The 27103-nt window shown below is 44.8% G+C and overlaps 1 protein-coding gene across 2 annotated transcripts in view; it reads right to left on the bottom strand.

The window, feature by feature from the left end:
* Positions 1-25785, bottom strand: part of CAPN13 (calpain 13) — a 68144-nt gene extending 42359 nt beyond the window's left edge. For both annotated transcript variants that reach the window (XM_059660237.1, XM_059660236.1), the window contains exons 1-3: positions 25622-25785; positions 8319-8548; positions 1248-1326 (exon numbers count right to left, since the gene is read on the bottom strand). In XM_059660237.1, the coding sequence (XP_059516220.1) occupies positions 1248-1326; positions 8319-8516 (277 nt within the window). In that variant the 5' untranslated portion in view covers positions 8517-8548; positions 25622-25785. The remainder of the gene's footprint in view (positions 1-1247; positions 1327-8318; positions 8549-25621) is intronic.
* Between the last annotated feature and the right edge of the window lie 1318 nt (positions 25786-27103).

The following is a 27103-nucleotide window of genomic DNA, read 5'->3' as shown; positions in this document are numbered from 1 at the left end:
TGATTTGAGGGAGGTCAGGAGAGCGCCAGCCAGGCTTTGGCAGGGCTGGTGGGCCAACTTGTCTTCTGATTCTCATTTTGCCAGAGGTACTCAGAACTAAAGTGACAGTGTCTTTTGTTGTCAGCAAATAGATTTGTGCTTTTCTTTGTTAATACTTGCTCAGCCTCTCCCTGTGTCAGGACCCCTCTAGCCCACACAGGGATTCTCTCCTCTTCCCCCTTGAGGGCAATGAAGCCTTGAGTTTCTCCTTGGAGGTCACGGTGAGCCCTTTGAGCATGAGCATCATCCCCTTCTCCTGAGTCTTCCCTCCTTTATCTTCAACGCGATCAATTATTTGAATGCCATCTTGTGTCAGGCACAGAAATGCCCTCAGAGAGGTCCCATCTTCACGTAGGGGAAGCTCTAACCGGAGGATTATTAGCTGCTGGGGGCTCTTCCCAACACTGAAACACAGGCTTCTATCCACTTAGCCCAAGACACCGTGATTCCATCAGGGGAAGTCCAGGTGCAGGCATAACTTGTAGGCAGGCATTTTAAGGATATAGTCTGTCCTTAGAAGAGTCTGATTGTGCTGTCTCCTAATTCCCTGTCCACATTCCTCTCTCAGCCTGTCCACCCCCCCACTCCTGGGCTCTGGCTCAGGGATTTCTCTCGGCCATTCCTGGTCCCGCCCGGTGGCCTTCTTCAAGGCAAGCCCTCTTAGCAACAACTTTGATCCATGGCTGTCTGGTGGGTGGGAAGGAGTCAAACAGCCCTGGATTCAAACCCAACTCTGTCACTTATTGTTTATGTGACATGAAAGACATGATTTTACGTCTTGGACCCTTTGATTTTGCATATATGTATAGAGTGGGGATGTTACCGGGCATAAAGGAAACAGCACATGCACAGTATCTAGCACAGCATTGCAAAAGCTCAATGAACACTTGCTTCCCTTTCTCGGTCTCTCTCTCCTTCCCATCTTCTGGATGCGTCTCTCTACCCAGTGCTCAGACTAAATCCTGTGTCCATTTTCTCCCTTTCTTCGATAATGCCTCACTGCAATGGCCCTGCACACCCATGGCTGAGCTGACGTGCAGGCTGCAGACTGGACATGGGCTGTCCATCTCCAGTAGCACTGAGGGGCCGGCCTCCCCTCTCAGCAGCTGGGACAGAGTTCTGAGGGTCTCCACACCTCCCTATCCAGAGGCTGACTTTGAGCAGCCTGCCCTGATCCACGGCCGGAAGAGAAGATGGTGAGTTCTTACCTGCCTCCCCTTGCTGGATGTCAAATCTGCTCGCACCTTCCAGGATGAAATGAGGCTCTGCATTACCCATCAATAAATCCTTAGGAAAGAGGGAGAAAAGCCATGAGCATCTTTCATCCCTCTATGTCCCAGAGTGGTACCCAAAGCATCACTCACTTTGTCTTTGAGAAGTAGAGGTTAATTCTTAAATAGGTGCTTAAAAGTTCCCCTCATTCTTCAGGTTTTATTGCTATCAGGAAGGCAGCAGTCACCAGGGTGTATATGTAACTGTGAGACAGGCAATAAATACCTAAGCAACTGCATGAGGAGATAACATCAATAAGGTCTCAGGATCCCCGCATCAGATATTCAGCCATCCTGGTCCTAACAGGCAGTGTTTTATGAAGAGGTTATAAATGAGAGAAAAAAAGAATCGGCGCCCTAACCGGTTTGGCTCAGTGGATTGAGCGCCGGCCTGTGAACTCAAAGGTCCCAGGTTCGATTCCGGTCAAGGGCATGTACCTTGGTTGCAGGCACATCCCCAGTGGGAAGTGTGCAGGAGGCAGCTGATCGATGTTTCTCTCTCATCGATGTTTCTAACTCTCTATCTCTCTCCCTTCATCTCTGTAAAAAAAAAAAAAAAAAAAAATCAATAAATTAAAAAAAAAAAAAGAATCAGATACATTTATTAGAGGAAACTTTTATAAACATAATAAAACTTTCCCGTGTGAAATGTTGTCTCTTAGAAGTCAGCCTGGGCCTTCTGGGCTTCAGGTTCAAGTGCAGCCACGTGCTGTTCAGGGTGCAGGATGTGCACTCCTCGGATCTTTGTTGGCTCCCTGACTGATTCTAGAAGATCCAGGCCCCTCATCCCAGGTGCCGTTACTCAGAGCCTAGTTCTTCCCCAGCCTCCAACACACACAGCGCCTGCTGGCCTCAGAGAGAGTCGCTGGAGGATGCGGCCGTGCTGCGATGTCTGGGAGAATTTTGGGAACTCGCAGCAAACATGAGGATGGGGAGAGTTCCTGAAGGGCTCCCCGGGTCCTTGGGGAAAACACTGGGTAAAGGTCTGGCTCCTGCCCGGCCCCACCAGCCTGTAGGTCTGCCCCTGCTAGGACTCGGTGGGACTATGCTCAGCATCCTCGCCCCGCAGCTCTGCCGGGAGTTCCATCGCACACGTTTGCGGAATTTGCTAACTGTGCCTGTATCGTTTCTTTTCACGTTGACAAATAAGTCCCCAGAGAGCAGGGCTGCAAAGTGGAAATAGATTCATTTGCTCAACAGCCATGAATGCACGGAGTGCCTCCTTGTGAGACCTGCCAGCCCTTTGTAAGCTACGTTTCCTGGTGGAGCCGCCCAGGGGCAAGCCAAGGTGTGCATGTCTGCAAACACGGAGGCCCCGCAGGCCTGTGAGGGGCCATGACTCACTGCACCACCTCCTGCCGCCTGTCCGCAAGTAACCAGCCCCCTCAGATGGCAAGAGGGGCACTGGGGCCCAGGCCCTGGGACCCAACCCTCTGCTGCCCCCAGGGCTGGGCAGAATGTGGGGGTCTCTCCCAACACAAGCAAGCAGGGCAAAGGTCTCTGCAGAGCTACGGAGGGAACAACTCTTCCAGTTTCAAAGCAACTGGGGGCACTTCATGGACTTTACCTGTCCCCGCTCCTACTAGAAAGGAAGTGAGGCCCCAGTGGAGGCCCGCTGCCAGGGAGCAGATGCTTAGACCTCCACTCATGGGAGCTGGGGAAGAGGAACCATGGGGCTCCTGGATCAGGAACAAAGACAACGGTGCTCAGCTTTCTGACCCACCCCCAGCGCGCCTCTTCCTCACTGGTTCTCCTTGTCCCCCCAGTGATCAGCGGAGGAGGGGTGTGTGTGCTTGAGAGTCCGGTCAGAATCCTGCTCTGCGTTGCTCTCTGGTGGCCCTGAGCAACTTCCCTTCCTTTGCTGAGCCTCCGTTTTCTCGTGTGCAAAATGGGAGACTCCAATGATAAGGTGACCCAGGCATCGGCTGCCATTATCAGCCCTTCCGGAGGGCCAGGCGCTTTGTCCATGGGCTGTCTCCCAGCGGCCTGGCAAAGCAAGAGCCCTTCCCTTTTCCACACGAGGAAGGAAGCGAAATACTTAGCACAGCCCCTGGCAGGGTATATGTTCAATAAATATTGATTCCCTCCGTCTGCAGTATTTGCAAACTTTGAAAAGCCATATTCATAGACAAACCCAGAACCTCAAATCCATTCATTATTAAACAACATAGGATAAAAGCATGAATTAAGTAGTCGACTCACAGATGTTAGAAAGAAAAAGACAAAAAGAGCCTGGCAAATACAGGAGGAAAGAAGTGATAAAAGAGCACAATTAGTGAATTATAAAACAGAGAAATCAATAGTGCAAGTAAATTGTTCCTTTTGGGCAAGAAGGCTTACACAGATCCAACCTTTGGCAAATGTGGTAGAGAAACCCAAATAAAAGTAGCAAAAATTGGGTTTTAGCAATTTAAAACATGAAGTAAGATTCTGTACTAATCCATTTAAAAGTACTAATGATTTTCTGATGAAAATGAACATTGCCCCAAATTATTCAAGTTAATATAACCCAAGCAGATCAATAACCTTGGAATAGTATTTTTAAATGACCCCAGAACATCTCTCCACCATCTCTGTAAAGGCTGCTAAGTACACATGATTTTCCTGCCGAGTTGTCTCAAACTTTCACAGACTAGACAATTCCAGTGTCACTTACAGTTTCATTGTTTAAAAAAAGGTTGGAAGAAGAATCCTGCCACCATTTATTCTAAGAAGCCAGCACAGCCTGGAGGCCCAAGAGAGAGAGAAAGCACAGATGCACACATGCACCAGGCTGATTAAACTCATGGAAACACGTGAAATAACACACCCAGCCAATAATCTACCATAAATGACAAGACTAACTCACCCTCAAGTGGGGTTTTCCATAGAAATTTGCCAGTTGGTTTCATATCAGGATATCCAATGATGGAAAAAAGTATTTACATGGGCCAAAGAGGAGACAATTTATATCCTTCCATGAAGGCATTTGATAAATGCACGAGTTCCTCTGATTTGCCCAGGTAATAAAAATAAAAAACCCATAATTAAGAACAGAAAGATATTTTAATGTGATAAAAACTAAATGGCAATTACTTTCAATAAAAAGTCCACAGTCAATATCAATCAACTTCGGGCACATGACCAGCATCTAAGTCCCCTGACCTCTGAGCTGCTTGTACCTTCCCCACCCGGGGCTTCCATGGGTGCTGGAGGGTCTCAGAGGTAGAAAGAGGCAAAAGTAGACTAAGAAGTGTTCTCATCTGCTGGGCTGACCTCCTGGGACAAGGCCCACAGAGAAAATGGGTAAAGATGGCTGGGAGGATGGTAAGGCGCTGGCTCCCAGCAGGCCCCCTGTCTCCAGCTGGACCAGGAGCACAGGGCAGTGAAGTCACTGGCAAGGATCAGAGCGTCCACCCCGGGCGTGACTCAATCACCACGGGCTCGCAGGCATGGGGACCGCTAGGTGCCCCCTCCTACAGCTTGGATTCAGCAGGTCATCCAGAGGCAGAGCCCAGGATTGACAGCTCCTCAGGTGAGTCCCGCGAGGCCCAGCGAGCAGGTGCAGAGAAGCAGAGATTTGTTCCAGGGACCACAGGAAGCAGCTGGGGTCGGGCAATCTGCCTCCCTGGTGCCTGGCTCTTCCCCAGGGACCACACCAGCAGGCAGGGGCTTCATGACTTGGGTGTTTCCTGATTCTGTGAGGCAGACTGGCCTTTTGAGGGCACTGAAACACCCATTTGTGCAGAAGAAAACTGCCATGGTTGACTTCCTGTGTCAGCTTGACTGGGTCACAGGTACTTGGCTAAGCCCCATTTCTAGGTGGGTCTGGAAGAGTGTTTCCAGATGACATTAGCATGTAAATCAGTGGACTTGGGAAAGCAATTGCCCTCCCCAGTGTGGATGAGCCTCACCCAATCCTGAGAAAATAAAACAAAAGGCAGAGGAAGGGAGAACTGCCCTTCTCTGACTGACTGCTGAGCTGGCACATCGGCGTTCTCCTGCCCTTAGATGGGGAATTACACCATCTGCTGCCTGGTTCTCAGGCCTTGCCTCTCAGACTGAACTACGGCACTGGCTTCGCTGGGTCTCCAGCTGGCAGATGGCAGAGTGTGGGACTTCTCAGCCTCCGTGACCACGTGAGCCAATTTCTCAGAGTAAATCTCCCAATAGGGAATACGGATATATCTCCTATTAGTTATATGCTACAGGATATACATTAGTTCTGAATTGTGGAGCTCTTTCTCAATGCAAAGTGTGGGGCACCCCCTGTTACATTAGGGATGCCAGAAACTCACATAACACAAAAGTCCCTGGAGTTTGAGAAACTCCCCTCCCTGGAGCGGCACCAAAGCCACACTCTCCCGCATCGTTTCTGGAGGGGTCTCTTCCAATGGGACATCACTGGGTCTATTTTCGACAGTGATTCCTGCATTCTTTTCAAAGGCTGCTCAGGCACGTCCCCAGACGGTGTGCTGCCCTCGCATGAGGGAGCGCCAGGCTTAGCATACAAGCGTTTAGACACAGGCGCTTTCAGAGGGTGGCCAGAGGTCAGGCTGGGCCTGGTGGCAGCGTCACTCCCTCTTCTATTTTCTCTTGGAAGATTGGCTTTATTGGCATCAAAGTTCTTCCGCTCAATGGCAACTGTCTGTTGGCATGTTTACTTTGTCTCACCTTCTGTTACTTGTTGCTTTTACAACTTACACTCATATCTCCACTTTATGGAAGAACTCATTTTGGTCCCAAGGTGAATTGTTCTTAGTGAAGGATCCTTTCAGAAGCTCTGCTCTGGTTCCTGGGAAGAAGAAAGTTGCTGCCTGGGCAGGCAGTGCTGCATTCTGGGATGGCCATGGGCCAGAATCCACAGTGGGGCTGGGTGTTGCGCTCCGAGCGCCCATCCATGTGGTTTGGGCCCATAGCCCATTCTTCAGTTGAGAAGTGAAATGTTTTTCACTAAAGAATGGGGACAGTGGTGAAATTTTAATCCCTCAACCTGACATACACTGGTGGCTCTGCTGTGCTCTCCAATAAGGTACATTAAATTAAATTCACTTAAACAGAATAAAACGAAAACTTGGGAACCTCAGTCACACAACCCACATTCCAAGTGCTGAACAGCCACATGTGGCCAGTGGCTGCCGTAATGAACGGCACAGAATGAACCTTCCCATCCTCACGGAAAGTTCTATTGGGCAGGGCTGACCCACTGAACAGGGATGATAATGTTGACTCACGGGGCTGCCGTGGCAATGAAATAAAATGTGATGTGTAAAGTGCTTAGATTAATATGTAGCACGTGTACAAACTTGATAAATGGGATTTTTTTTATTATTATCCATGAAATAAAGAAGAACAAAGGAGACAAAGTAAGACACATGGAAAGCTCTGGGAAGTACTATACTGCCAGTTGCGATAAGAAACACAAAGATAGATGACATATTCACATATACACTTTAAAAGAAGTGCTGGAATGAAAAAGATGAGTCCCTGGTAGAAGAGGAATGGGAATAGACTGCATTTGGCCCCTGATGCCTCTATCCTGGGTTCCTGGAACGATTCTTTTTTAATTTTTAATCTTTATTGTTGAAAGTATTACATATGTCCCTTTTATCCCCCACTGACCCCTTCTAACCAGCCTCCACACCCACCCAGGCCTTCGCCACCCTATTGTCTGTGTTCCCTGGCATGATTCTGTGTAAGTTATTTCACTTTTGTTTGCCTACGTTTCTCCTTGACCCCCAAAGACATCACAAGTTGAGATGCTGCTGGAATTAAGATGACGAGAAATTCTCAACCCTCTCTAAACAGATGTTATAAATTCTTAAACACTATAAATGTGGTCTCACATCTATTCCCAGCACCGCATGAAAAAAGGAAACACATTCAAAAAGAATCTCAGCCTCTGAAAATAACCCAGACAAAACAATATTTAACCCTTCCAAATGTTAAGCAGAGTTCTCTGGTCAGCCCTCCTTAGGAGGGGAAGGCCTGAAGAAGAGAGTCATTGTGGGGACTTGTGGCTGCTGGCTGGGAAGATGGGTCCTAGAAGGCTGGAGCACCCCATCTTTCGTTAAGCAGATCCAAGCCCCACCTGATCCCCACTAATCTCCCCCTTCCCTGAGGCTTCAAGTCTGTCCTGAGTTGGCACCCCCAGAGCTCCGTGTCTTGTTCTGTGTCACCAGAAAATGCCTTTTCTGGACAACCTAACGTGACTTTACTGAAAGTGCTGGGTAGAGTGCATGGCATTTAATACGTGCTCAGTTATACTTGCTGATGTTATCATCATTGGCTTACTAGACACGATAGCATTGTCCCTTGTTTTAGGCTCCACTGGCTGCGTTTGGAAGCACAAACAGAAGCTTTGAGCACCAGGGCACTCACAGTGACCGTGACCTGGGCCTTTGTCATCAGCAGTGGCCCTGATGAGATTATGAAAACATTCAGTTGGCTGAGCAATGTCCTCTGGAGCCTCACGCCCTGAAACTGAGATGGTTCTGGAAAAACCAACAAGGCTCTCCTTGCTGCAAGGTGGAGTTAGTGGCCATCTGCTGGGGTGGGGGACTCAGAGGACTTGGAATGTTGCCCTGAAATAGCTTCCTAATTTTCCCGCTGATGTCTAAAATTCTTTTGTAAGTGATCAGGTCTTTGCAAGATTGAAAATACAAATAAAAGTGAGAGAGGCGAGCCAATTATTTAAATTCATCCTATTGTACAAGTGACTGACATGGTAGCTTCCCTTTGAGTAAATTCTAACAGATAAAAAGGAACAGGAGATAAAGACAGTCATACCTAAAGAGAATAAAGAGCAATGACAGGCTCAATTATGGAGACGGAAGAGACCTCAGAGACACTCTTCACACCTACGTCTTCTCATTTTTCAGGTGAGAATACCGAGGCAGGTCATCTAGTGATGTGCTCAGTGTTAGGGCGGGGTTAGAACTCAGGGGTCCTGAGGGGCTATGGGAGGGACCATGGTGGGCTGGCTCAGAGGGCCCAGGAGGTGGGTGTGTGCCTGGGGGGCTCACTCACCTTTGGGCGCTCCCACTGCAGCCTGGAGAGTTGTTTACCCTCGAGCAGCAAGGGGCCTATGGAAGAAATCTCGGCAGGGAAGGTCTCATCCTCAAACAGGAGGCCTCTGCGGAGGCAACGATCCCGCAGGGTCTTAAAGTCCTGGCCCTTGAACTTGATGACGGGCATCTGGGACAGAGGCTCCAGAGCGTGTGCCATGACTCTCCTTAGAAGACCTCCAACGTCTTTTCCTTTGGGTGAGAAAAAAAGATAGTTTTAGAGATGAGCTGTCAAATCCTTCACATCATCGGATGTGAGCCCTGAAAGGACACTCAGATGTCCGCCCCCCACCCCTTTACAAGTGAGGGGACTGAGACCCAGATCAGTGCTGTCCCTGGTGACACAGCCAGCTGGTAGACGAGCCCAGACTGGAATCAGTCGTCCTTCCTCTAGGTTCCATTTCAATCCGCTGTACCGAACAGCTTCTCAGTATGCTCTATGTGCACCAGAGACTACGGGGGTATTTGCACATTAATGAATATTTATTGAGTACTGACCTTGTGCCAAGCGCTTTCTGAGAGCTGGCAATCCAAAGAAAATACAACATGATCTTTATCCTCCAGGCGCTCATTATCAAGTGGGAAAGATAGATTAGACATTTCAACAACAACATTCAACATTCTATCATTCAACAGAAACTGTCTAATTAAAAATGTGTGCAAAGTCCTGTGGACATAAAGGAGCTATGAACTACCAAGGAGAGTCTGGGATGACTCTCCAACAGGCGGCGGCCTTTGAATTGGGCCTTGAAGGAAGGAGAATTTGCCAGGTGGAGAAATGGCAGGTAGTAAAAAAAAAAAAAAAAAAAAAAAGTCCCTCCAGGGGCCGTGAGTAGCAAGTGCAAGGAGGCTCAGGAGTTGGGTTAGAAAGGTCATGGGTGTTAGAGGAAATGGGAAGGGCTGGAGGGGTCATTGGGGTGGGGGCTGGGGATAGGGAGTGTTGGCAGAGATGGTCAGGAAGGTAGGTGGGTGCTAGCACACACAGACCCAGGGAAAGTTTCTGGATCTGCAAATCCACATCTGTAAGCAGAGAGGAGGGAAAGACTGAAGAAAGAGGCTGGCCACTCATCTGGTAACGAATAGACTTTTTAAAGGGAAATTTACAGGAGGCATGCGTTGGGTGGCTGCAAGGCCAAATGGACCCTTGTGCCCCTTGGCGGGCACCAAAGAAGAATATAGAGTAAAAGGGGGACAGCCACAGGGACCATATGAGGTTTCTACCAGGTACTGGAAATTACATGCTTGACCAGGTCAGGACCACAACCAGTTCCAGGAACCAGCACATAGCAGGAGGCAGTGGAGCGGTGCTGATGTGTATTAGAGTGAACTACGACCAGATAGTCTCTTAGGGAGGTTTGTGGAAAGCAACCCCCCTTTGACCCAGCTTATGGGACAGGAATGGCAGACCCTCCCCACAGCTGAAAGGCTGGACTGAGAAATGCCTTCTACCTCACCAGCACCGTGGGGCCATGGAAGAGGTGGGTTGTGATCAGATCTACACATAGAATTGTGGAGCAAGTTGGAGGCCATGTGGGGGGTAGGTAGGGATGGAGAGAGGGTGGAGTCCAGGTGGCTGCTGCATTTGTCCATGGGAGAGCGTGTTCAAGGGTTAATAGTGAAAATGGTAGAGAAACAGGTTCCAGAGGGAAGGGGGAGGGAGGAACAAGAAAAGGCAGGTGGTGAGCATTCAAATGGGTTTTGAAGTTTGCTTCCTGCGCTCACCACCTGCTCTGCAACACTGAGTTAGACTCAAGCCTGTGAACTTGTTTCCTACCAGGACGCATTGATAACACCAACCTCCCAAGACTTGTGGTGGTATTAAATGAGGTTTGACCTAACATACCAAGCAGAGTGACTGACACTCAATAAATGGTGGAAACCTAATTTCCCTATAGAGATATCATGGAAGCCTGTTTGTTTGGGGGTTTTTTTGTTTGTTTTTTGTTTTTTGTTTATTTGTTCAGGAGGCTACAGAGATAATTGACATCATTTACGAAAATAGGCATCATTTCCTCAGTCAGCGAGGCCACGTACTTCCATCTGAATCCTGAATCTACACTTACTAGTTGTGGGGCTTGGAAAACCTCCTTCGCCCCAAAAGCTGTGCTTTTTACGTTTTTTGACCAGCGTCTGTCTAGGTAGCACAAAAGTCCCCAAGGTCCACATGTCCTATCCACTCCCACTGCACACTGAAAAGGAATCAGGTGATGCTGAAGCACGAGAGAGAAACATAAACAACTCATAGAAAAAAATTGCAAACTTAAAATAATAGCAATTTCCTTATAGTAACTTATAATAATAGTATGTTACAAATTATTTAAAACACAAATTCAGAGGTACTGTGAAGTGGTACAGTACCTATATTTTTGGAGGGTATTATACACACAATTTCTAGCAAATGAGGTAAGAATTTACATTTGAACTATCAGGATGAACCACACGAAACTGTCATTTTTGTAGGTCAAGAAGGGTTGACTGGAGTCAGTTTCATATGGTTTAACCCAGTGGTCGGCAAACTGCGGCTCACGAGCCACATGTGGCTCTTTGGCCCCTTGAGTGTGGCTCTTCCTAAGCCTTAGGAGTACCCTAATTAAGTTAATAACAATGTACCTACTTATATAGTTTAAGTTTAAAAGATTTGGCTCTCAAAAGAAATTTCAATCGTTGTACTGTTGATATTTGGCTCTGTTGACTAATGAGTTTGCTGACCACTGGTTTAACCGAAGGTAAAAATGGTTGAAGACAGGCAATTTCATTTGGTTTAGCCCAATAGGACATTTCAGTATAGTTCTTGAAAAATAACAGGTGAAAATATATGTCAACAGACCTCACCACTCTCTATAGCAGTGGTTCTCAACCTTCCTAATGCCGCAACCCTTTAATACAGTTCCTCATGTTGTGGTGACCCCCAATTTCATTGTTACAAATTGAACATAATTAAAGCATAGTGATTGATCATAAAAACAATATGTAATTATATATGTGTTTTCCGATGGTCTTAGGCGACCCCTGTGAAAGGGTCGTTCGACCTCCAAAGGGGTCGCGACCCACAGGTTGAGAACCGCTGTTCTATAGGGTTTAGAGAAGAGCCCACAACCAATAATATAAATAGTGGTAAAGCTGAAATATCACGTAAGAGCAAGTAAACAGCAGTAGGTTTGAGTGTAAATTCAAGACAAAGGCAGATACGCCTGACAGTGGAGAGTTGTGAAAATTATGGGTCTTCAAGCTCTGCACATGCCTGGCGACCGCGGAACTGATACAGCATCGCCAAGCCACCCACCTCTCGGTGAAATATTGGATTAGAGTATGCGATAAACTCTAGCAATGAGCTCATTTTCCTTTATGAAAACCAAATGGTAGTTCCCCTTAATGACGCAATTATGGAACGGTTACTAAGCAGCCTTTAATTGTCTACAAAATGAGTCGAAATAATTTGGCTTGACTTCTCCATCAGAATCTTGCAAAGGCTCTGCATCTGTCGGCCAGTTCCCGGGCCGCCCGCAGGGCCCTGACTGCCTGCTGACTTTAGGAACTGGTTGGCTTTAGGAATCCCGTTTTAAGACTCACTTTCCACATTTGTAAAGTGGCGATGATGATAATATGCAGGGCCTAAAGTCGTGAGGCTCAGATGAAACTGTGCTCGTCGAATACTTAGCACTGTGACGTGTAAATAGATAGTGATCAATACATGATGGTTATTAGTATGACTATCACCATTTTGACCACAAAGGGAAGGTGCAGAAGCCCCACCCCTCTAACATGAGGCCTTGCTCTTACGAAGGACAGGCTGGGCTCAGAGGGGTCTGCAGGGGTGAGAGCCAGGGCCGAGGGATGGCATCCACTGAGCCCTCAGGTGGAAGGAGAAGGGTCCCGGGGTGGCGGGGGGGCAGGCCTGAGTGACTGGTGCTGGAGGAGATGGGCTGCTTTTTGAGGGAGAAGAATCTCGATGAGGAAAGAAAAGGCAGGAAGGAAGGGGAGCCCCCCACACGTGTGGACCTCACAGCTACCGGGTTCACCTTTCTCTCTGAACTGCTTATGGCTTTGTCAGGGAACAGCCTGTAGGCTCGCTTAAAAAATTGTTGTTGTTTTTTCTTTTCAATTACAATTGACATTCAATATTATTGTGTATTAGTTTCAGGCGTACAGCATCGTGGTCAGACAATCAGATACTTTACAAAGGGATCCCCCCGATAATTCTAGTACCCACCCAGCACCATACATTATTCCAATATTATTGCCTATATTCCCTATGCTGTACTTGACTATTTTGCAACCGCCAATGTGTGCTTCTTAATCCCTTCACCTTTTCCACCCAGCACCCAGCCTCCAGTCCCCGGCCCCTCCCTCTGGCGACTGCAGGCTGTTCTCTGTGTCTGTGCGGACTCACTTTCTCAGGCGGCAGGATCTACAGGACTTGACGACATTTCACTTTTGTGTGCAGCAGAAAAGGCAAACCAATTTCCCTGCCTGTCACTTTAGGGAGGGCTTCGTGGCTTATTTCCTTTCTTCTCGATCCTGCTTGCCTCACTTTGCAAGATAAAAAAGGCAGAAGTTCAGCTGCCTTAATAAAAAAAAAAAAGAGAGAGATGGAAGGTCTACCTGATATTCAGGATAAAAATCTGTCTTGCTGCTGGGTTATCTCTTGGGGCGAGCAATAAAAATGGCACAGGAAAAGCTAAAAAAAAAAAAAAAAAGAGTTGATAAAAAGTCCTTAATGTGAGAAGCTGCATGAGCTAATGAATCAAGACTCTGGAGGAGGACGAGAAGCAGGCGAGAGGCACTTTGCAGGCTCTGCAGCGTGTTCTACTTCCCTCAGTGTCGATAAAATGAGTTCAGTTGAGTCCTTCCCTGTGCCTTCTGCTGGGTTGGGTGACTGTTTTAGTTGGATGGGGCTGCAAAACAATACCACAGGCCAGGAACTTAAGCAAAGGACATGTATTTCCTTACAGTTCCGGAAGCTGAACGTCCAAGGTCAGGATGCCAGCATGGTCAGGCTTTGGAGAGGACCCTCTTCTTGGCTACAGTCTCCTTCTCTCTATGTCCTCACATGGCAGAGAGAGTGACAAGTGTCTCTCTTTCTCTTCTTATAAGGCCACAGCCCTCCTGGCAATTGGTGGTAAGAGGCTGAAAAGGGAGAGAGCCAGAGGATGCGGTCCTCTAATTCTGAGTAGAAACTTGCACAAGTCTTAGCCTAACCCAGTGGTTGGCAAACTCATTAGTCAATAGAGCCAAATATCAACAGTACAATGATTGAAATTTCTTTTGGGAGCCAAATTTTTTAAACTTAAACTATATAGGCAGGTACATTGTTATTAACTTAATTAGGGTGCTCCTAAGGCTTATTAGGAAGAGCCACACTCAAGGGGCCGAAGAGTCGCATGTGGCTTGCGAGCCACGGTTTGCCGACCACTGGCCTAACCCATCTGTACTGTGGCTGTGTGGGACAGGTCCAAACCAGCATAGCAAAGGCTTAAAGGAATGAACTGAGATTTGACCACTGCCCACAGAAGATGAGCTAGAATGCATAGACAACTTAATTGATTTGATTGACTACATTTTTTTTTTTAAAAATCAACATTCTCCAGAGGATTCTAACAGAACACAGTTTAAACAACATAACACTCACTTTGCCCAACAGAATCCCAAACTATTCAAAATAAAAGAACTAAGAGAATGTGACTCATTCTCAAGAGAAAACAATCCACTGGCAGGTGCCCATTCTGCAGTGATCTAATGTAGAAATGATAAGATAGTCTATATTGAGTGAAAATCAATTTCAGGAATAAAAGTGAAATAAAGCCACTTTGGACAAAGGAAAACTAAGAGAATTCATCATGCAGACATGCTTCAGAAGAAATGACCAAGGAAGACTTCAATTTGAAGGGCAATCATAACAGGGAATTTGGAATTTTCAGGAAGGATATATAGTAAATAGCTGAGTAAATATGTAAGACCATTTTCCCCCTTAAATTCTTTTAAAATACATATATGTGTTTAAAGCAAATATTACAATATTTTTTTCTGGAGAGGTTTCAATGTATGCAGATGTAATTCATATGACAACTATAACATAAAGGACAGTGGAAGGGGATTGAAGGGGTCTATAATGGTTGCAAGTTTTTTGTATTTTACATGAAGTGGTAAAATAGAGTGTGACAGGTTAGGTATGTGTATTATAATGCCTAGACAGCCACTAACAAATAATAAAAATAATATAGCCCAAACACCAATAGATATGTTCAAATGGATTACCAAAACATGTTCAAATAATCAAAAGAAGTCAATAAATGGGAAACAGTGAACAAACAAACTAAAAATCAGACATAAATCCAACCATATTTATCAATAATTAAATTAAATGTTAATTAACTCCAATTAAAAGGCAGAGATTGATTAATAGATGGATCAAATAGACTTCATAACAAAGAGTATTACCAGGAATAAACTGGGGCATTTAATATTGGTAAAAATTCATCAGGAATAAATAAAAATCATAACTGTGTAGATACCTAATAATAAAACCTAAAAATGAACCAAAACTTAACAGAATTAAAGGAAAGAAGCACAGTACAGTAGGATATTTTAGCACTCATATTTCAGCAATTAATAGACCAACCTGACAAAAAATAATCAGTAAAATCATAGATCTGAATAACACTATAAATCATCTTGATATATTTGATATATATATGGCACTATACCTAACTGTCGAGTATACATTCTCTTCAATGTATGAGATACACTCCCCAAAACTGACAATATGCTGGGCCATAAAACAATATATTCCAAGGACTGAATCACACAGAGCATGCTCTAACTGAAACAGAGTCAAGATTAGAAATCAATAATAATATTTAAGAAAATCCCAAATATCCAGAATTAAACACTTCTAAATAATTCATGAGTCAAAGATGACATCATAAGGAAAATAAGAAAACCTAAAACAAGTAGAAGGGAGTAAATAATAAAGACAATAGCAGAAGTTAAAAGAGAAAGCAGTAGATAATTAACAAAGCAAAAACTGATTTTTTTTTTAAAGATCCCCAAAATTGACAAACCCAGAGTCAAACTGGTCAAGGACAAAAGAGAGAATGCAAATCACCAACATCATCACCGATAAGGGCTTATCACCACAGAGCCTATATACATTGAAGGAGTGGGAAGAGACTACTATGAACAAACCAATGCAAACAAAATTGATGTTATAGAAAGTAGACAGATTTCTTGAAAAATACAATTTACCAAAGTTGATACAAGAGGAACAGAAAATCTGAATTACCCTGTATCTAATAAAGAAATGGAATTTGTTATTAAAAACCTTCCAAGAAGGAAAACTCTAGACCCAGATAGTTTCACTGTGAATTCTATTATACCTTCAAGGACAAACAAAACAAACTTCTTCAGAAAGTAGAGCAGAAGGGAAACATAGCTGAACGTATCACATCAGCATAACACTACCAATAGCACCTCATAAAGGAATCTTCACCCCCGCAAAAAGTACAGATCAACATACCTCATGAGCACAGATGGCAAATATCCTTAAGAAAATGTTAGCAAATCAAATTTAATAATTTAAAAAGGAAAATAAATTAAATATATCAAGATCAAGTTGGGTTTATTTCAGAAATATACAGTTGGTTTAAGACTAAAAGAATCAACCAATATAATGACTATATTAAACAATATAATTAAAATTATTTGACAAAATTCAAAGTATATTTATGATAAAAACTTTCAAAAATCTAGAAAAAGTAAGTAACCTTAAACTGATGGGCATTTACGAAGTACTTGCAGCTTATATCATATTAATGATAGAAGAGTGTATTTTTCCCCCGGATGATCATAATTAAGGCAAGGGTGTTCACTGTCAACACTTTTATTTATCATTGTACTGGAGGTCCTAACCAGTTCAATAGGAAAATAAAAGTCCAAAATATCAGAAAGAAGAAGAAAAATGAAATCTATAAAATAACTACTAGAACTAATAAATGAGTTTTGCAAAGTCACAAGATACAAGTTAATATAAAAATTAACTGACTTATTGTGTACTAGGAATAAACAATAGAAAACTAGTAGCACCAGAAAAACTACTTGGGGGAAAAAAAGTCTAACTAAAGACATTATGATTTCAACACCAAAAACTACAAAACATTGCTGAGAGAAATTAAAGAAAACCTGAGTAAATGGAGAGACGCATCAGACTCATTGATTGGAAGGCTTAGTATTGCCAAAATGGCAATTCTACCCAAATTTATACATAGATTCAATACAATCCTAATCAAAATTCTTTTTTAGAAATTGACAAGCTTATATAAACTTTTTATAAATGCAAAGGACCTGGAATAACAAAAATATTTTTTTTAAGAAAAATTTGGAGGACTTAACCTGACTACAGTCCTTAACATAAAGCTATAATATTGGCAAATAGATAAATCAATAGAGAGCTATATACAGATAGATCAATGGAGCAGAATCCAGAATCCAGAAATAGACCAAAATATATGGTCAATTAATTTTGGCAAAGTTTCGAAGGCAATTCAATGGGAATAGAAACATCTTTCAAAAAAATGATGCTGGATCAACAGGATATCCATATGAAAAACAAACACACACACAAGAACCCTTACATACTATTCACAAAAAATCAAGTAAAAAAGATCATAAATCTAGAAATAAAAATGAAACACTTTTATGAGAAAACACGGGAGGATATACTTGCAAACTTGGGATAGATAAATTTGTAATGCCTATATCAGACAAAGGACGTGTATCCAGAATATACAACAAACTCCTATAAATCAATAATAACAGAAATATAACCCATTACACATAAAAATAGGCAATAACCATGCCTACTTTAAAATGCAGTTGCATAAAACTGGGCAACATGAAAACTGGAACTTCCGCCTAGTTGGTGTGGCTCAGTGGTTGAATGTCGACCCATGCACCAAGAGGTTGCTGGTTGCCTGGTTTGTAGGCTTGATCCCCAGTAGGGGTCATCCAGGGGGAAGCCAATTGATGTTTCTTTCTCTGTGTCTCTCTCTTTGTCTCTCCCTCCCTTCTTCTCTAAAATCAATATATAAAATGGAACTTTTATATTATTGGTGCATATGGAAAATGGCACAACCACTGAGTAGAATTTTTAGGCTTAGGGTATGAACACACTCACCCTCACTAAACATGCCAAACTATTCTCCAAGGTTGTACCGAGTTTTCATCTCAATAGCAATGTAAAGAGTTCCCAGTGCTATATATCTTCACTAACGCGTGGTTTTGGCAGGCTCCTTATTTGTACCCATCTGGTGGGATCCAAGTGACAACTCCCTGGAATCCTAACTTATGTTTCCCTGATTACTGCTAATATGTTCATTCTTCATTCATATCCCCTCTCGTGCAAAATGAATTTTCAGATCTTATGCCCATTTGTCTATTGAGCTGCTGTTTCTAACTGATTTGACACTTTCTTTACTCCAGATAGACATCTTTTGTTGGCCATATGTGTGGCAAAAATCTTCTACTGGTTGGTGGCTTATCTTTTTACTTTCTTGGCAGTGTCTTTGATGAACAGATATTCTTCACTTTATACAAATATAAATGTGTTATGAATTTTTGCTTAGAAGTTTAATTTTAATAAATTGAGCCAAATGTTAATTCTTATGGGAACCTAGTATAAGAAACTTTATTCATATTAAAAACAAACACACAAGTTTTTAGGCTCGATCCCCAGTAGGGGTCATGCAGAGGCAGCCAATTGATGTTTCTCTCTCTCTCTCTCTCTCTCTCTCTCTCTCTCTCTCTCCTTCTCTAAAATCAATACATAAAATGGAACTTTTATATTATTGGTGCATATGGAAAATGGTACAACTACTGAGTAGAATTTTTAGGCTTAGGGTATGAACACACTCAACCTCACTAAACATGCCAAACTATTCTCCAAGGTTGTACCGAGTTTTCATCTCAATAGCAATGTAAAGAGTTCCCAGTGCTATATATCTTCACTAACGAGAGAGTCTCTTTTTAAGCCAGGAAGTTTGTTGTCGTTAACCACATTCATTCTCCCAAAGCACTGATTTTTTAAAAAAAATATATTTTATTGATTTTCCACAGAGAGGAAGGGAGAGAGACAGAGAGTCAGAAACATCGATGGGAGAGAAACATCGATCAGCCGTCTCCTGCACATCTCCCACTGGGGATGTGCCCGCAACCCAGGTACATGCCCTTGACCAGAATCGAACCTGGGACCCCTCAGTCCGCAGGCCAACGCTCTATCCACTGAGCCAAACCGGTTTCGGCCCAAAGCACTGATTTTTAATAATTTTTATAACTCCATAATGCTTTTAAGAAGTGTAATATTCATAGCAAAATTCTGACATGGACTTGCAAAGAAATTCTTTGAGTATTTAGGAAATAAATTTCATATTTCTAGAAGCAAATATAGCCTTATCAAAACCAATTATTTAACTTTCTCCTTTTCCTCTTTTCCTGTTTTATTTTTTTTCCTTCCAAAAATAGAGTTCCTATTTTGGAGGAATAGGAGAATGCCATTGAGATATATAGTATTACATATATATATATATATCTCAACATATATAATATATAATATATGCTATATAACATGCATTTATATATAACATGATTTTTAAAAAGTAGTTGATAAGCTCTCCCTTTAGTTCCTATATATATAAGATTCTGAAACCAGGCTGGACTGATAGACTGGGTAGGTGGCAGCCTATAGCATTGTAAAGTATACAAGTACAGCAGAGTATAGTAAATAGAATTCAGTTTGAATCAGATTACTGACAAATGATTCTGGATTATTTTAGAATTACTGTACTGTAATGGTCACAGAACTCTGTTCCTTGTCCTGTCCTGGAAGGAGATGTTGAAATGAAAATGAAAGTACTTTTCAATTCTTTCATCATTCTTAATGATAGAAAGAAAGGAAGAATAATGAAAATTCGAAAAGATCTCAAAACCAAATGGATGGAATTTAACCAAGGAAACTGTAAATCTGTCTTCACATTTAAAAGTTAATTGTGTGTGTAAATAGTGAGTCTGCCTTGGCTAAATTTCATTTCAAAAATATTTTGTATGGCCTACTTGGCTTCCTACTTTAAATGAGGCGAGACGGTGAAAGATTTGACACAATCAGAACGGCTGTGACAGCAGTAAAGTGTTGCTCTGGACAGGATAGCCCCACCGCCTGTATAAGATGCTCCTGACCCCACCTGAACATCTAATCCACTGTGTTCAGTTCTGGGGGCTGCTCTTCAAGAGGCACATCAATGGTACTATGAATGGTACCCAAAGAAGGGTGTTAGAGTAGCATGGGGCACCTGGCCAGGAAGCAGTCTGCTTGCAAGAAGGATTTTCTGGAATATAGTTATATTCTACCTGGAAAAGGTAGTGACTTTTTCTAATTGGCACAAACATGCCACTAAGTAAACACACCAGGAACCTAGAGATCACTTCCTGCAAAGCTGGAAATCTAGAAAAGTTTACTGGGAGAAAGACAGATTGAGAGCCAGCCCCGAATCCTGTTCCCCAGCCTTCCAGGATATCCTGGTCGGAGAGAGCAGAGATTTAATCACCTCTGGCCCCCCAACGAGGCTCCCCTTGCTGCTTCACTGACCCTAAAGACCCACACCAGACTCATCATAATTAAAATGGCAAACGTGAAAGACAAAGAAAGAATCTTACGGTCTTGTTTGAAAAACTGAGCTTTGCCTCGTCCCTTAAAATGAAAAACAAGACATCGTGGAATGGTGCTCAAGCATGTGAGGAATCAGGTTGAAAGTGTGGTTTGAATCCAGATGTTGCTTAGTGACTGAATGATCTTGAGCAATGACCTGAATATCTCTGGGCCTTGCACATAAAATGGGTTGGGTGGTGGTAATAAAACCAGCCTCGTAGTGTTAGGTGGGTAAAGATTCTTGCAAAGGGCTTGGCATAGGACATAGTAAAAGTAGGTCTCGTGACCATCACCCTGTAGCCTGGCCCTGAACTTGAGCCCAGTGGCTGAGGCCCTGTAGCAGGAGGTGAGCACTCCAGGCATTAGCTAGGTACCTCCTGGTCTTCCACCAGTAGGTTTCTCCAAGTCCCCAGAGTTGTGTTCAGTATAGTAGCCACCACCCACCATGGCCACTGAGCACTTGAAATATGCCAAGTGCAACTAAGGAACTGAATTTGAAATTCTATTTCATTTTTAATTAACTTTCATTGAAATTTACACACCCACACTGCTAGTGGCTGCCTCACAGGACAGTGCCAAAGAAGAGACCTGCTAGTGTGATGAATGACCACAGCCCACGATGAATGACCACAGACCACAGAATGACCACAGCACACTCTTCGATGAAATCGCCATGATTATTAAAAGGGGTGCAAAATCACCCTTAAAGTGGGCAGATCCCTTCCAACTTTGACCTGTAGGGGTCCTCTCTATTCAATTGCTTTTCTTCAACATCCTATTTTTGCCACCACCTACCCAGTCTTTTCTGCCAGCGGCAGCAGCTCCCCAGGCCTCACAGCGGCAGGTGCCAAGCTTGCCAGGGTGCCCAGGGTGAGCTTAGCAAGTCCCAGCAACAAAGGGTGGTTCTGTCTGCATTTTGCTTCCTGCCTGGGTGTGGTGTTCACCGCTCTCTCCCGGCTGGTGTTTCTCCGAACAATGGAAATAAATCGGATGTAATGTAGCAGAACACGACAAGGGACGGTTTCCCCTTAACAAATACTCATTTGAAATGGTGCCCAAGCCCTGCTCGAGGAGCGATCTATTTCCCACAGCAGTGTTCCGGCAAAACCCATTACTAATTCCACAACTCAAATTAAAACTAACAGAGCTTGAAGGCTGGGGCCGACACTCTCTATGCTGACAAGGAGTGAGGAAGGGTGGGGGAAGGCGCCGCGCACTCGCCTGTGTATGTGTTTAATTACACTGTTTAACACATTGAGAATAATTTAGCCACCCAAGTGGAGAAAATAAGGCACTTAACTGTTCTCTGGTGGAAAAAAAACACAAAACCCATGCAAACCACTTTTAGCTGTATGCCACCTGGGCACACCTCTGGGCTTTGGAGGGAGAGGAAGAGAAGGGGAAACCAGGGAAAAGAGAGGTAGAGTAAGGGAGAGAGAGAGAGTAGGAGGAGAGAGAGGTAAGGAGAGAGGGACAGCTTGAGGGAGAGAGGAGTGAGAGGGAGAGAAAGAGAGTAAAGGAGAGAGAGGAAGAGATGGAGGCAGGAAGGAGGGAGAGAGAAAAACAGAGAAGGCGAGAAGGAGGGGAGAGAGCAGAGGAAGGGAGGAATAAAGAGAAAGAGGGAATTTTCCATACGTGCAAATCCACAGGGAGTTGGGAAGGACACATGACCACTTCTCAAGGTGAGGCAGGCGGGGGCCTGGGGCAGTCCTGTGTCCATGTGCATAAAGTGACCTGATTAAGTGAGTAGACAGGGTCTGGGAACCGGGTTAGAAGGAGACAGCGACGCTGGATTAGGACAGCTGCTGAGTGGAAGGGACATGCCTGCGGTGGCCCAGGAGCCAGCCATCCTGAGGGCCTCCCCCTGAATCTCTGCCTCAGGCACGTCTCTTACCTTCCCTTCCTGAGAAGAAGCAGGGGGTTTCAGAGACAGTGCCGAGTGATGCAGCTCAACTGGTTGGAAGCCACATCCGGATAAGGATTCGAGGGGCAGAGGACAATGTTTGGCTGAGAACGAGGATAACGTTCCTGACCTCCCCTTCCTCAGGCACGTGAGAGTTCATTGGATCCAGATGTGGGCCCTTGGCTGCGTTCCCTGAAGGCAGGTGTGTGGTCAGCTCTGATGGAGACCTGCCCCTCAGGGTCTCTGTCCACCGGCTGTGAGTGGGGTGGCTCAGTTCTCTGAGCTGCATGGGCTTGACCCTCCAGCAGGGGAGGTGGGCACAGAGGGGCTGACCCAGCCAGTGAACAGAGGCCAGCGTGCTGCCCAGAGAGAAATCAAACCGAGGTCCTGGCCACTCTCAGTTTTAAGGATCCCTTGTGGCCCATGTGGCAGAGCAAGAATATTAACCTCAGCATCGGCTCTCTTCCAGCCCAAGAACTCAGGCAGCTCATCACCCCATCACCCGGGGCCACTACCTTTAGTTCAAGGTACTTCTCTCATTAAGTGCAGCTCCACCAGAAGGGGTGGCAGTGGGCAAGCCTTTGCTTCCACACCCCTCCACCATCTCTTAAAATTGTGCACGTGCTTATTAGCTAAATAGACCATCTCTGAGGCAATGCAGACGCTGGATAGAGGTGACTTTCAGCTGCCTTTCAACACAAGTGTCACAGATTACCAGGGGCTGGAAAGCCTCTTAGGGATCACCTTGCTCAACTATATTAACTATTAAGTCAAGGAAATAAGGTTTGGTTGAGCTTTCTGGCTGTTTATTGAGAGAACCAGTTTTGCAGACTGGAGAGCATGCATAGCCTCACATTGTATTGCAGATTTTTTTTTTTTAATTCAAAAAAAGGCTTGTGCAAAGCAGAACACAGTGCATGGTAGAGAAGAGTACCCTGAGAATTTAGGGGTCCAGACAGAAGAGAGACCAAACCCAGGGCTGCCTGGGTCTGAGGCAGTGCTCTTAACAGGTGTGCTACAGGAAAGTGCTGGAGCACTCAGTTCTGCCAATTTCTTTGTTTGGCCTTCTCAGAGTCTTTATATACAAATCTGAATCATGATTTTCCAAGGAGGAGAGAGTAGGAGGCATCATTCACCCAAGTGTTTGATCCCAGAACCTTATATCAGGAGCACCTAGCAACAGCTTTCAGAATCAGTGTTCCATGTACCATGCTTTAGGAAACACTTGCCTAAGATATAGATTCCCGTCTATCAAGGACAGGGAACACCAGTGCCTTACACATGTCCAGCAAATATTAATAACTAGAGGCCCGGTGCATGAATTCATACATGGGTGGGGTCTGGCCAGCCCGTCCTGATTGGGGCCCATTGATCAGGGGCCAGGCCAGCCGGAAGGAGGGGCCGTGGGAGGTTGACCAGCCAGCCCTGCCCCCATCAGGCCAGTTGGCCAGCCACAGTGCACGTCATAGGGACAGGTTGTTCCGTTCGTTCTGGTCACTTGGCTTTTATATACATATAGATAGTAATTTGATCTGTTTCGAACAAATCTTATGTGCTGTCTCAGGTTCCCTTCATGTCACTTGTCTCTGGGACTCTCAGCCCAGACAACTTCTGGACTCAAATAAAGTGCCAAGTTTAAGGACTAGGATCTGGATTTCCCAGTGGCTGCCAAAGGGGCCAGATGGCACAAACCCAAAGTTCAGGAGAGTTAACTCCCCATGGGGCAAATTGAACAACAGAAGATAGGAGACGGAATGAAACCTGCATGTAAATTTCCTCCCCAACCTCTCTCAGTAGAGTGTCCCAAGGCCTGGTGTTTCTGCAAAGCTAGCCCACAGATGTTCTGCGTTGGCCACATGGCCAGCGATGCCTTTTTGTGAAGGTGACACTTCTCCTTGCATTGCTTCCCATTCTCCTCTCCTCCTTTCTCATTTCCCTCACCCACACTGTCCTGATATTGCATCTCCCAATGAGGCATTAGCACTTAACCTTTGTCTCAAGCTTTGTTTTGTAAAGAATCCAGGCCCAAGGGATATAAGTAGTATTAACTAAAAGTTTTTTGAACATTGACCATGTGCCAGCCACTGGCCAGCACTTTGCATATATTATTTTATTTAATCTGTTCAGTGATTGTATGAGGCAGATGCTGTTGTTACCACGTTTTAGTGATGAGGAAACTGAGACCCAGAGAGGTTAAGTAACATGCCCGAATGGTAATATCACATAACACATATGGTCAGAGCAAGCGCAGTGCTGGAAAGAGAAAAAGCACCCAGTGCCAATAGTTGGGTCATTCATTTGTAATTTCTTGATAGCACCTCTTCTTCTAAGGCATTCTTTCACGTGAATCCCTCACTGAATACAACCAACAGGGGGACAAGACAGCGCACTGGGAACAATCTAACTCTAGCTCCATTGTTTGCATCTGGTGTGCACTCAGCAGCAAGTCACTCACCAGGTACCTCACGTTTTTATCTATAAATGGGAGGTAATGAACTCATGTTACACATAACTCTTCCCTATTACACAGTTGGCTGATTATTACTACACTAGTGGCCCAGTGCATGGATTCGTGCACAGTGAAAGGAAATTAATTAGAAGAAAGACTCATGTGGTAATTACATTACTGCAAAAAATTACACGTCAAAATAATATATATAATATGGTATTATAAAATTAAAACACGTGTGCAATTGGCACCAGTGGAAGCTTTATATGTATTGCACAGGCACGAGTAAATGCTTATTTTTAAATTGCCAGTGCACATCATATGTACTGGCCGGTCAGTCGGTTGGTAGGATGGACATACAGTCAGTCACTTAGCCTTTTATATATATAGACATAGATTGGCATCAACCAATGTGCTAACAATTGAGTCCTCCTGTAGCTATCACCCACAAAAACAAAGTCTGGGTCCAGCAGGATACAGGTGGGACAACTCAGGTGGATGTGGTGACTGGAGATCCAGGGAATGCCACCCAGGCATCAGCAAAATTCTGCATGTGCCAGGGCAAACAGGCAATCGGCAGGTCACAACCCAACTGTAACTACAGAGGAAACATATCCACACTTATTGCAACCTGTTAGTTTGGCCTCAAGCAAAACAGCGTGAGCTCTGCTCTCTGAGACCAGGATCACATCTCCAGGATGACCTACCTCCAGCAGCCACAGAGGCACAAGCATTTACTGGGAAGCAGCTGGAGGGGTATAGGAACCGCCCGAATCTCTGAAATGGCCGTGATCAGTCTTTGGGACTAACCTGGATTTTTCAACTCTGTTTGTATCATTATCCAGCTGGTTCATTAGAGAACATAAGGCAAGGCCTGGGCCCCATTCCTCCCCTCAGTATTAAATACTGACCATGTGCCAGAAACTATGAATGGAAGGACAGAGATGGGGGTATCCATTATGGTCAATGTAGTGCTCAAGGTTGCGGCTTTCCATGAGTAGAAAGCAAAGGTGACTCAGTGATTAAGAGAGGCTCTCTTAGAAAGTCAACTCATCCTTTGCCCTGGGTTTCCTCAAAGCTGATCCTTACACACTGCATCAAAAATACAGCTTTCAGAGCTACTGAGAACATCTTTCTGGGTTTGCAGATTAGGAATCTACATAATTTTAAGAGGCTCTCTTGGTCCATAGCTCTAGGAGGTCACCATTCACACCTTACCTGTTTCCAACAGGTATGTCGGATGGAGCAGTCGGTGTCAGCAGTATTCCCAAAGGGATCCGGATCCCAGGAGGACTGGGCAGGTCCCAGGGCTCAGCAGCAGTCTGGGGAATGAGAGTGGCAGTCTCTCTGGGGAAGTGAAGTTGCAGCCCTCAGTGCCGGCCTCTGGCATCTGTTTGCTTCTTCCCCTAAGGCTCTTCCTTATAAGGGCACACTAGGCATTGCCCCACCTCAGTTAAACAATAATCAGCAAACACTGGGCACCTCCCTGAGAGGGGACATTGGATTTAACTGCAAGATCTTCCCCACACTGGGCCCCAAAGCGATTGCTACCTGATTCCTCCTCACTTCCTGGAGCCCCCGGCTGCAGATTTGCCGGCTGCCTGGGTTTTGGGTTTCTCATTGTTTCCAGATACTCAGCTTATTTTACTTCTGGGAATTGTGTTTCTACAAAACCACCTGGGAAGCTAACTTCCTGCCTGCCTCATTCTCACACAGGGAAGCCCCATCGCCATGTATTGCAGATCAAGAGTGTATGCTCAGTAAATCCCATCACCTGGTCTTCCTGCTGGAGAGAGCATCTCTCTACAGGTCACTGCAGAATGCAGTTACCGGGCCTGGGAGACTGGGGAAGGTCTTGGCATCACCCCTGCTCAATGGAGGGGGAGAAAGCAATGAGGTGTGGAGAGCAGATGCTTCCTGCCTGCAGAACCCTGGTGGCGAGGCTGCCCCAAGGTTATAGGAGGGGGTGATAAAATAGGGCAGCAAGAGGAGTGTGGGAATCACTGAGAACAGATGTGACGGGATCCATCCCCAGACTGGGGTGGGTGGGAAGAGATGGGATTTGGAATGAGAGCACTTGGGAAGTGTGGCTCAGCCCTGTGCCTGTGAGTCAGGACCATAGGTGAGGAGCGTCATTCAAGGCCTGAAACCGGGTTTTAATCTCAGTCCTACAATTGCTGGTTCTCTGACGTGAGCACACCTCCCTCCTCCGAAGCTTAGTTTATTAATCTGTTAAATGTGGTTTACAATGCCAGCCTCGTCTCCCTCATATTTATTTATTGGGGTGCCTATATCCCAGGGGACACACTCTGTTAGGACTTTGACTATAAATACAGTAAACAATAAACACACTCTTGTATAAGCATAATTAATGAATAAATACACATATGTTTGTTGGCTGTGCTCAGAATGATTTTGTTAAGAGGGTAAGCAATCAAAAACGTTTGAAAGCCATCGTTTCAGAAAAAAGGGGTGTGAAAACGCTTTAGAAAGCCCTACCCAATCAGTGTACCTTGAGACAGTGCCTACAGAAAAGTAACAGAGTTTTCCTGCTTACTGATGACAGTTTTGTCTTCTCCCATTTCATAAAATGAAGCTCCCTGTCACTCCAGAGCAGTCTGGGAATACTGAGTTAAAAAAGGAAAACACCCCCTAAGGCAGTGGTTCTCAACCTGTGGGTCGCGATCCCTTTGCGGGTCG

Source organism: Myotis daubentonii, chromosome 12 (assembly GCF_963259705.1).
Source record: "Myotis daubentonii chromosome 12, mMyoDau2.1, whole genome shotgun sequence".
Taxonomy (NCBI): Eukaryota; Metazoa; Chordata; class Mammalia; order Chiroptera; family Vespertilionidae; genus Myotis; species Myotis daubentonii.
Note: the sequence above shows the minus strand (reverse complement) of the source record. Positions and strands in the feature narration are given on the sequence as shown.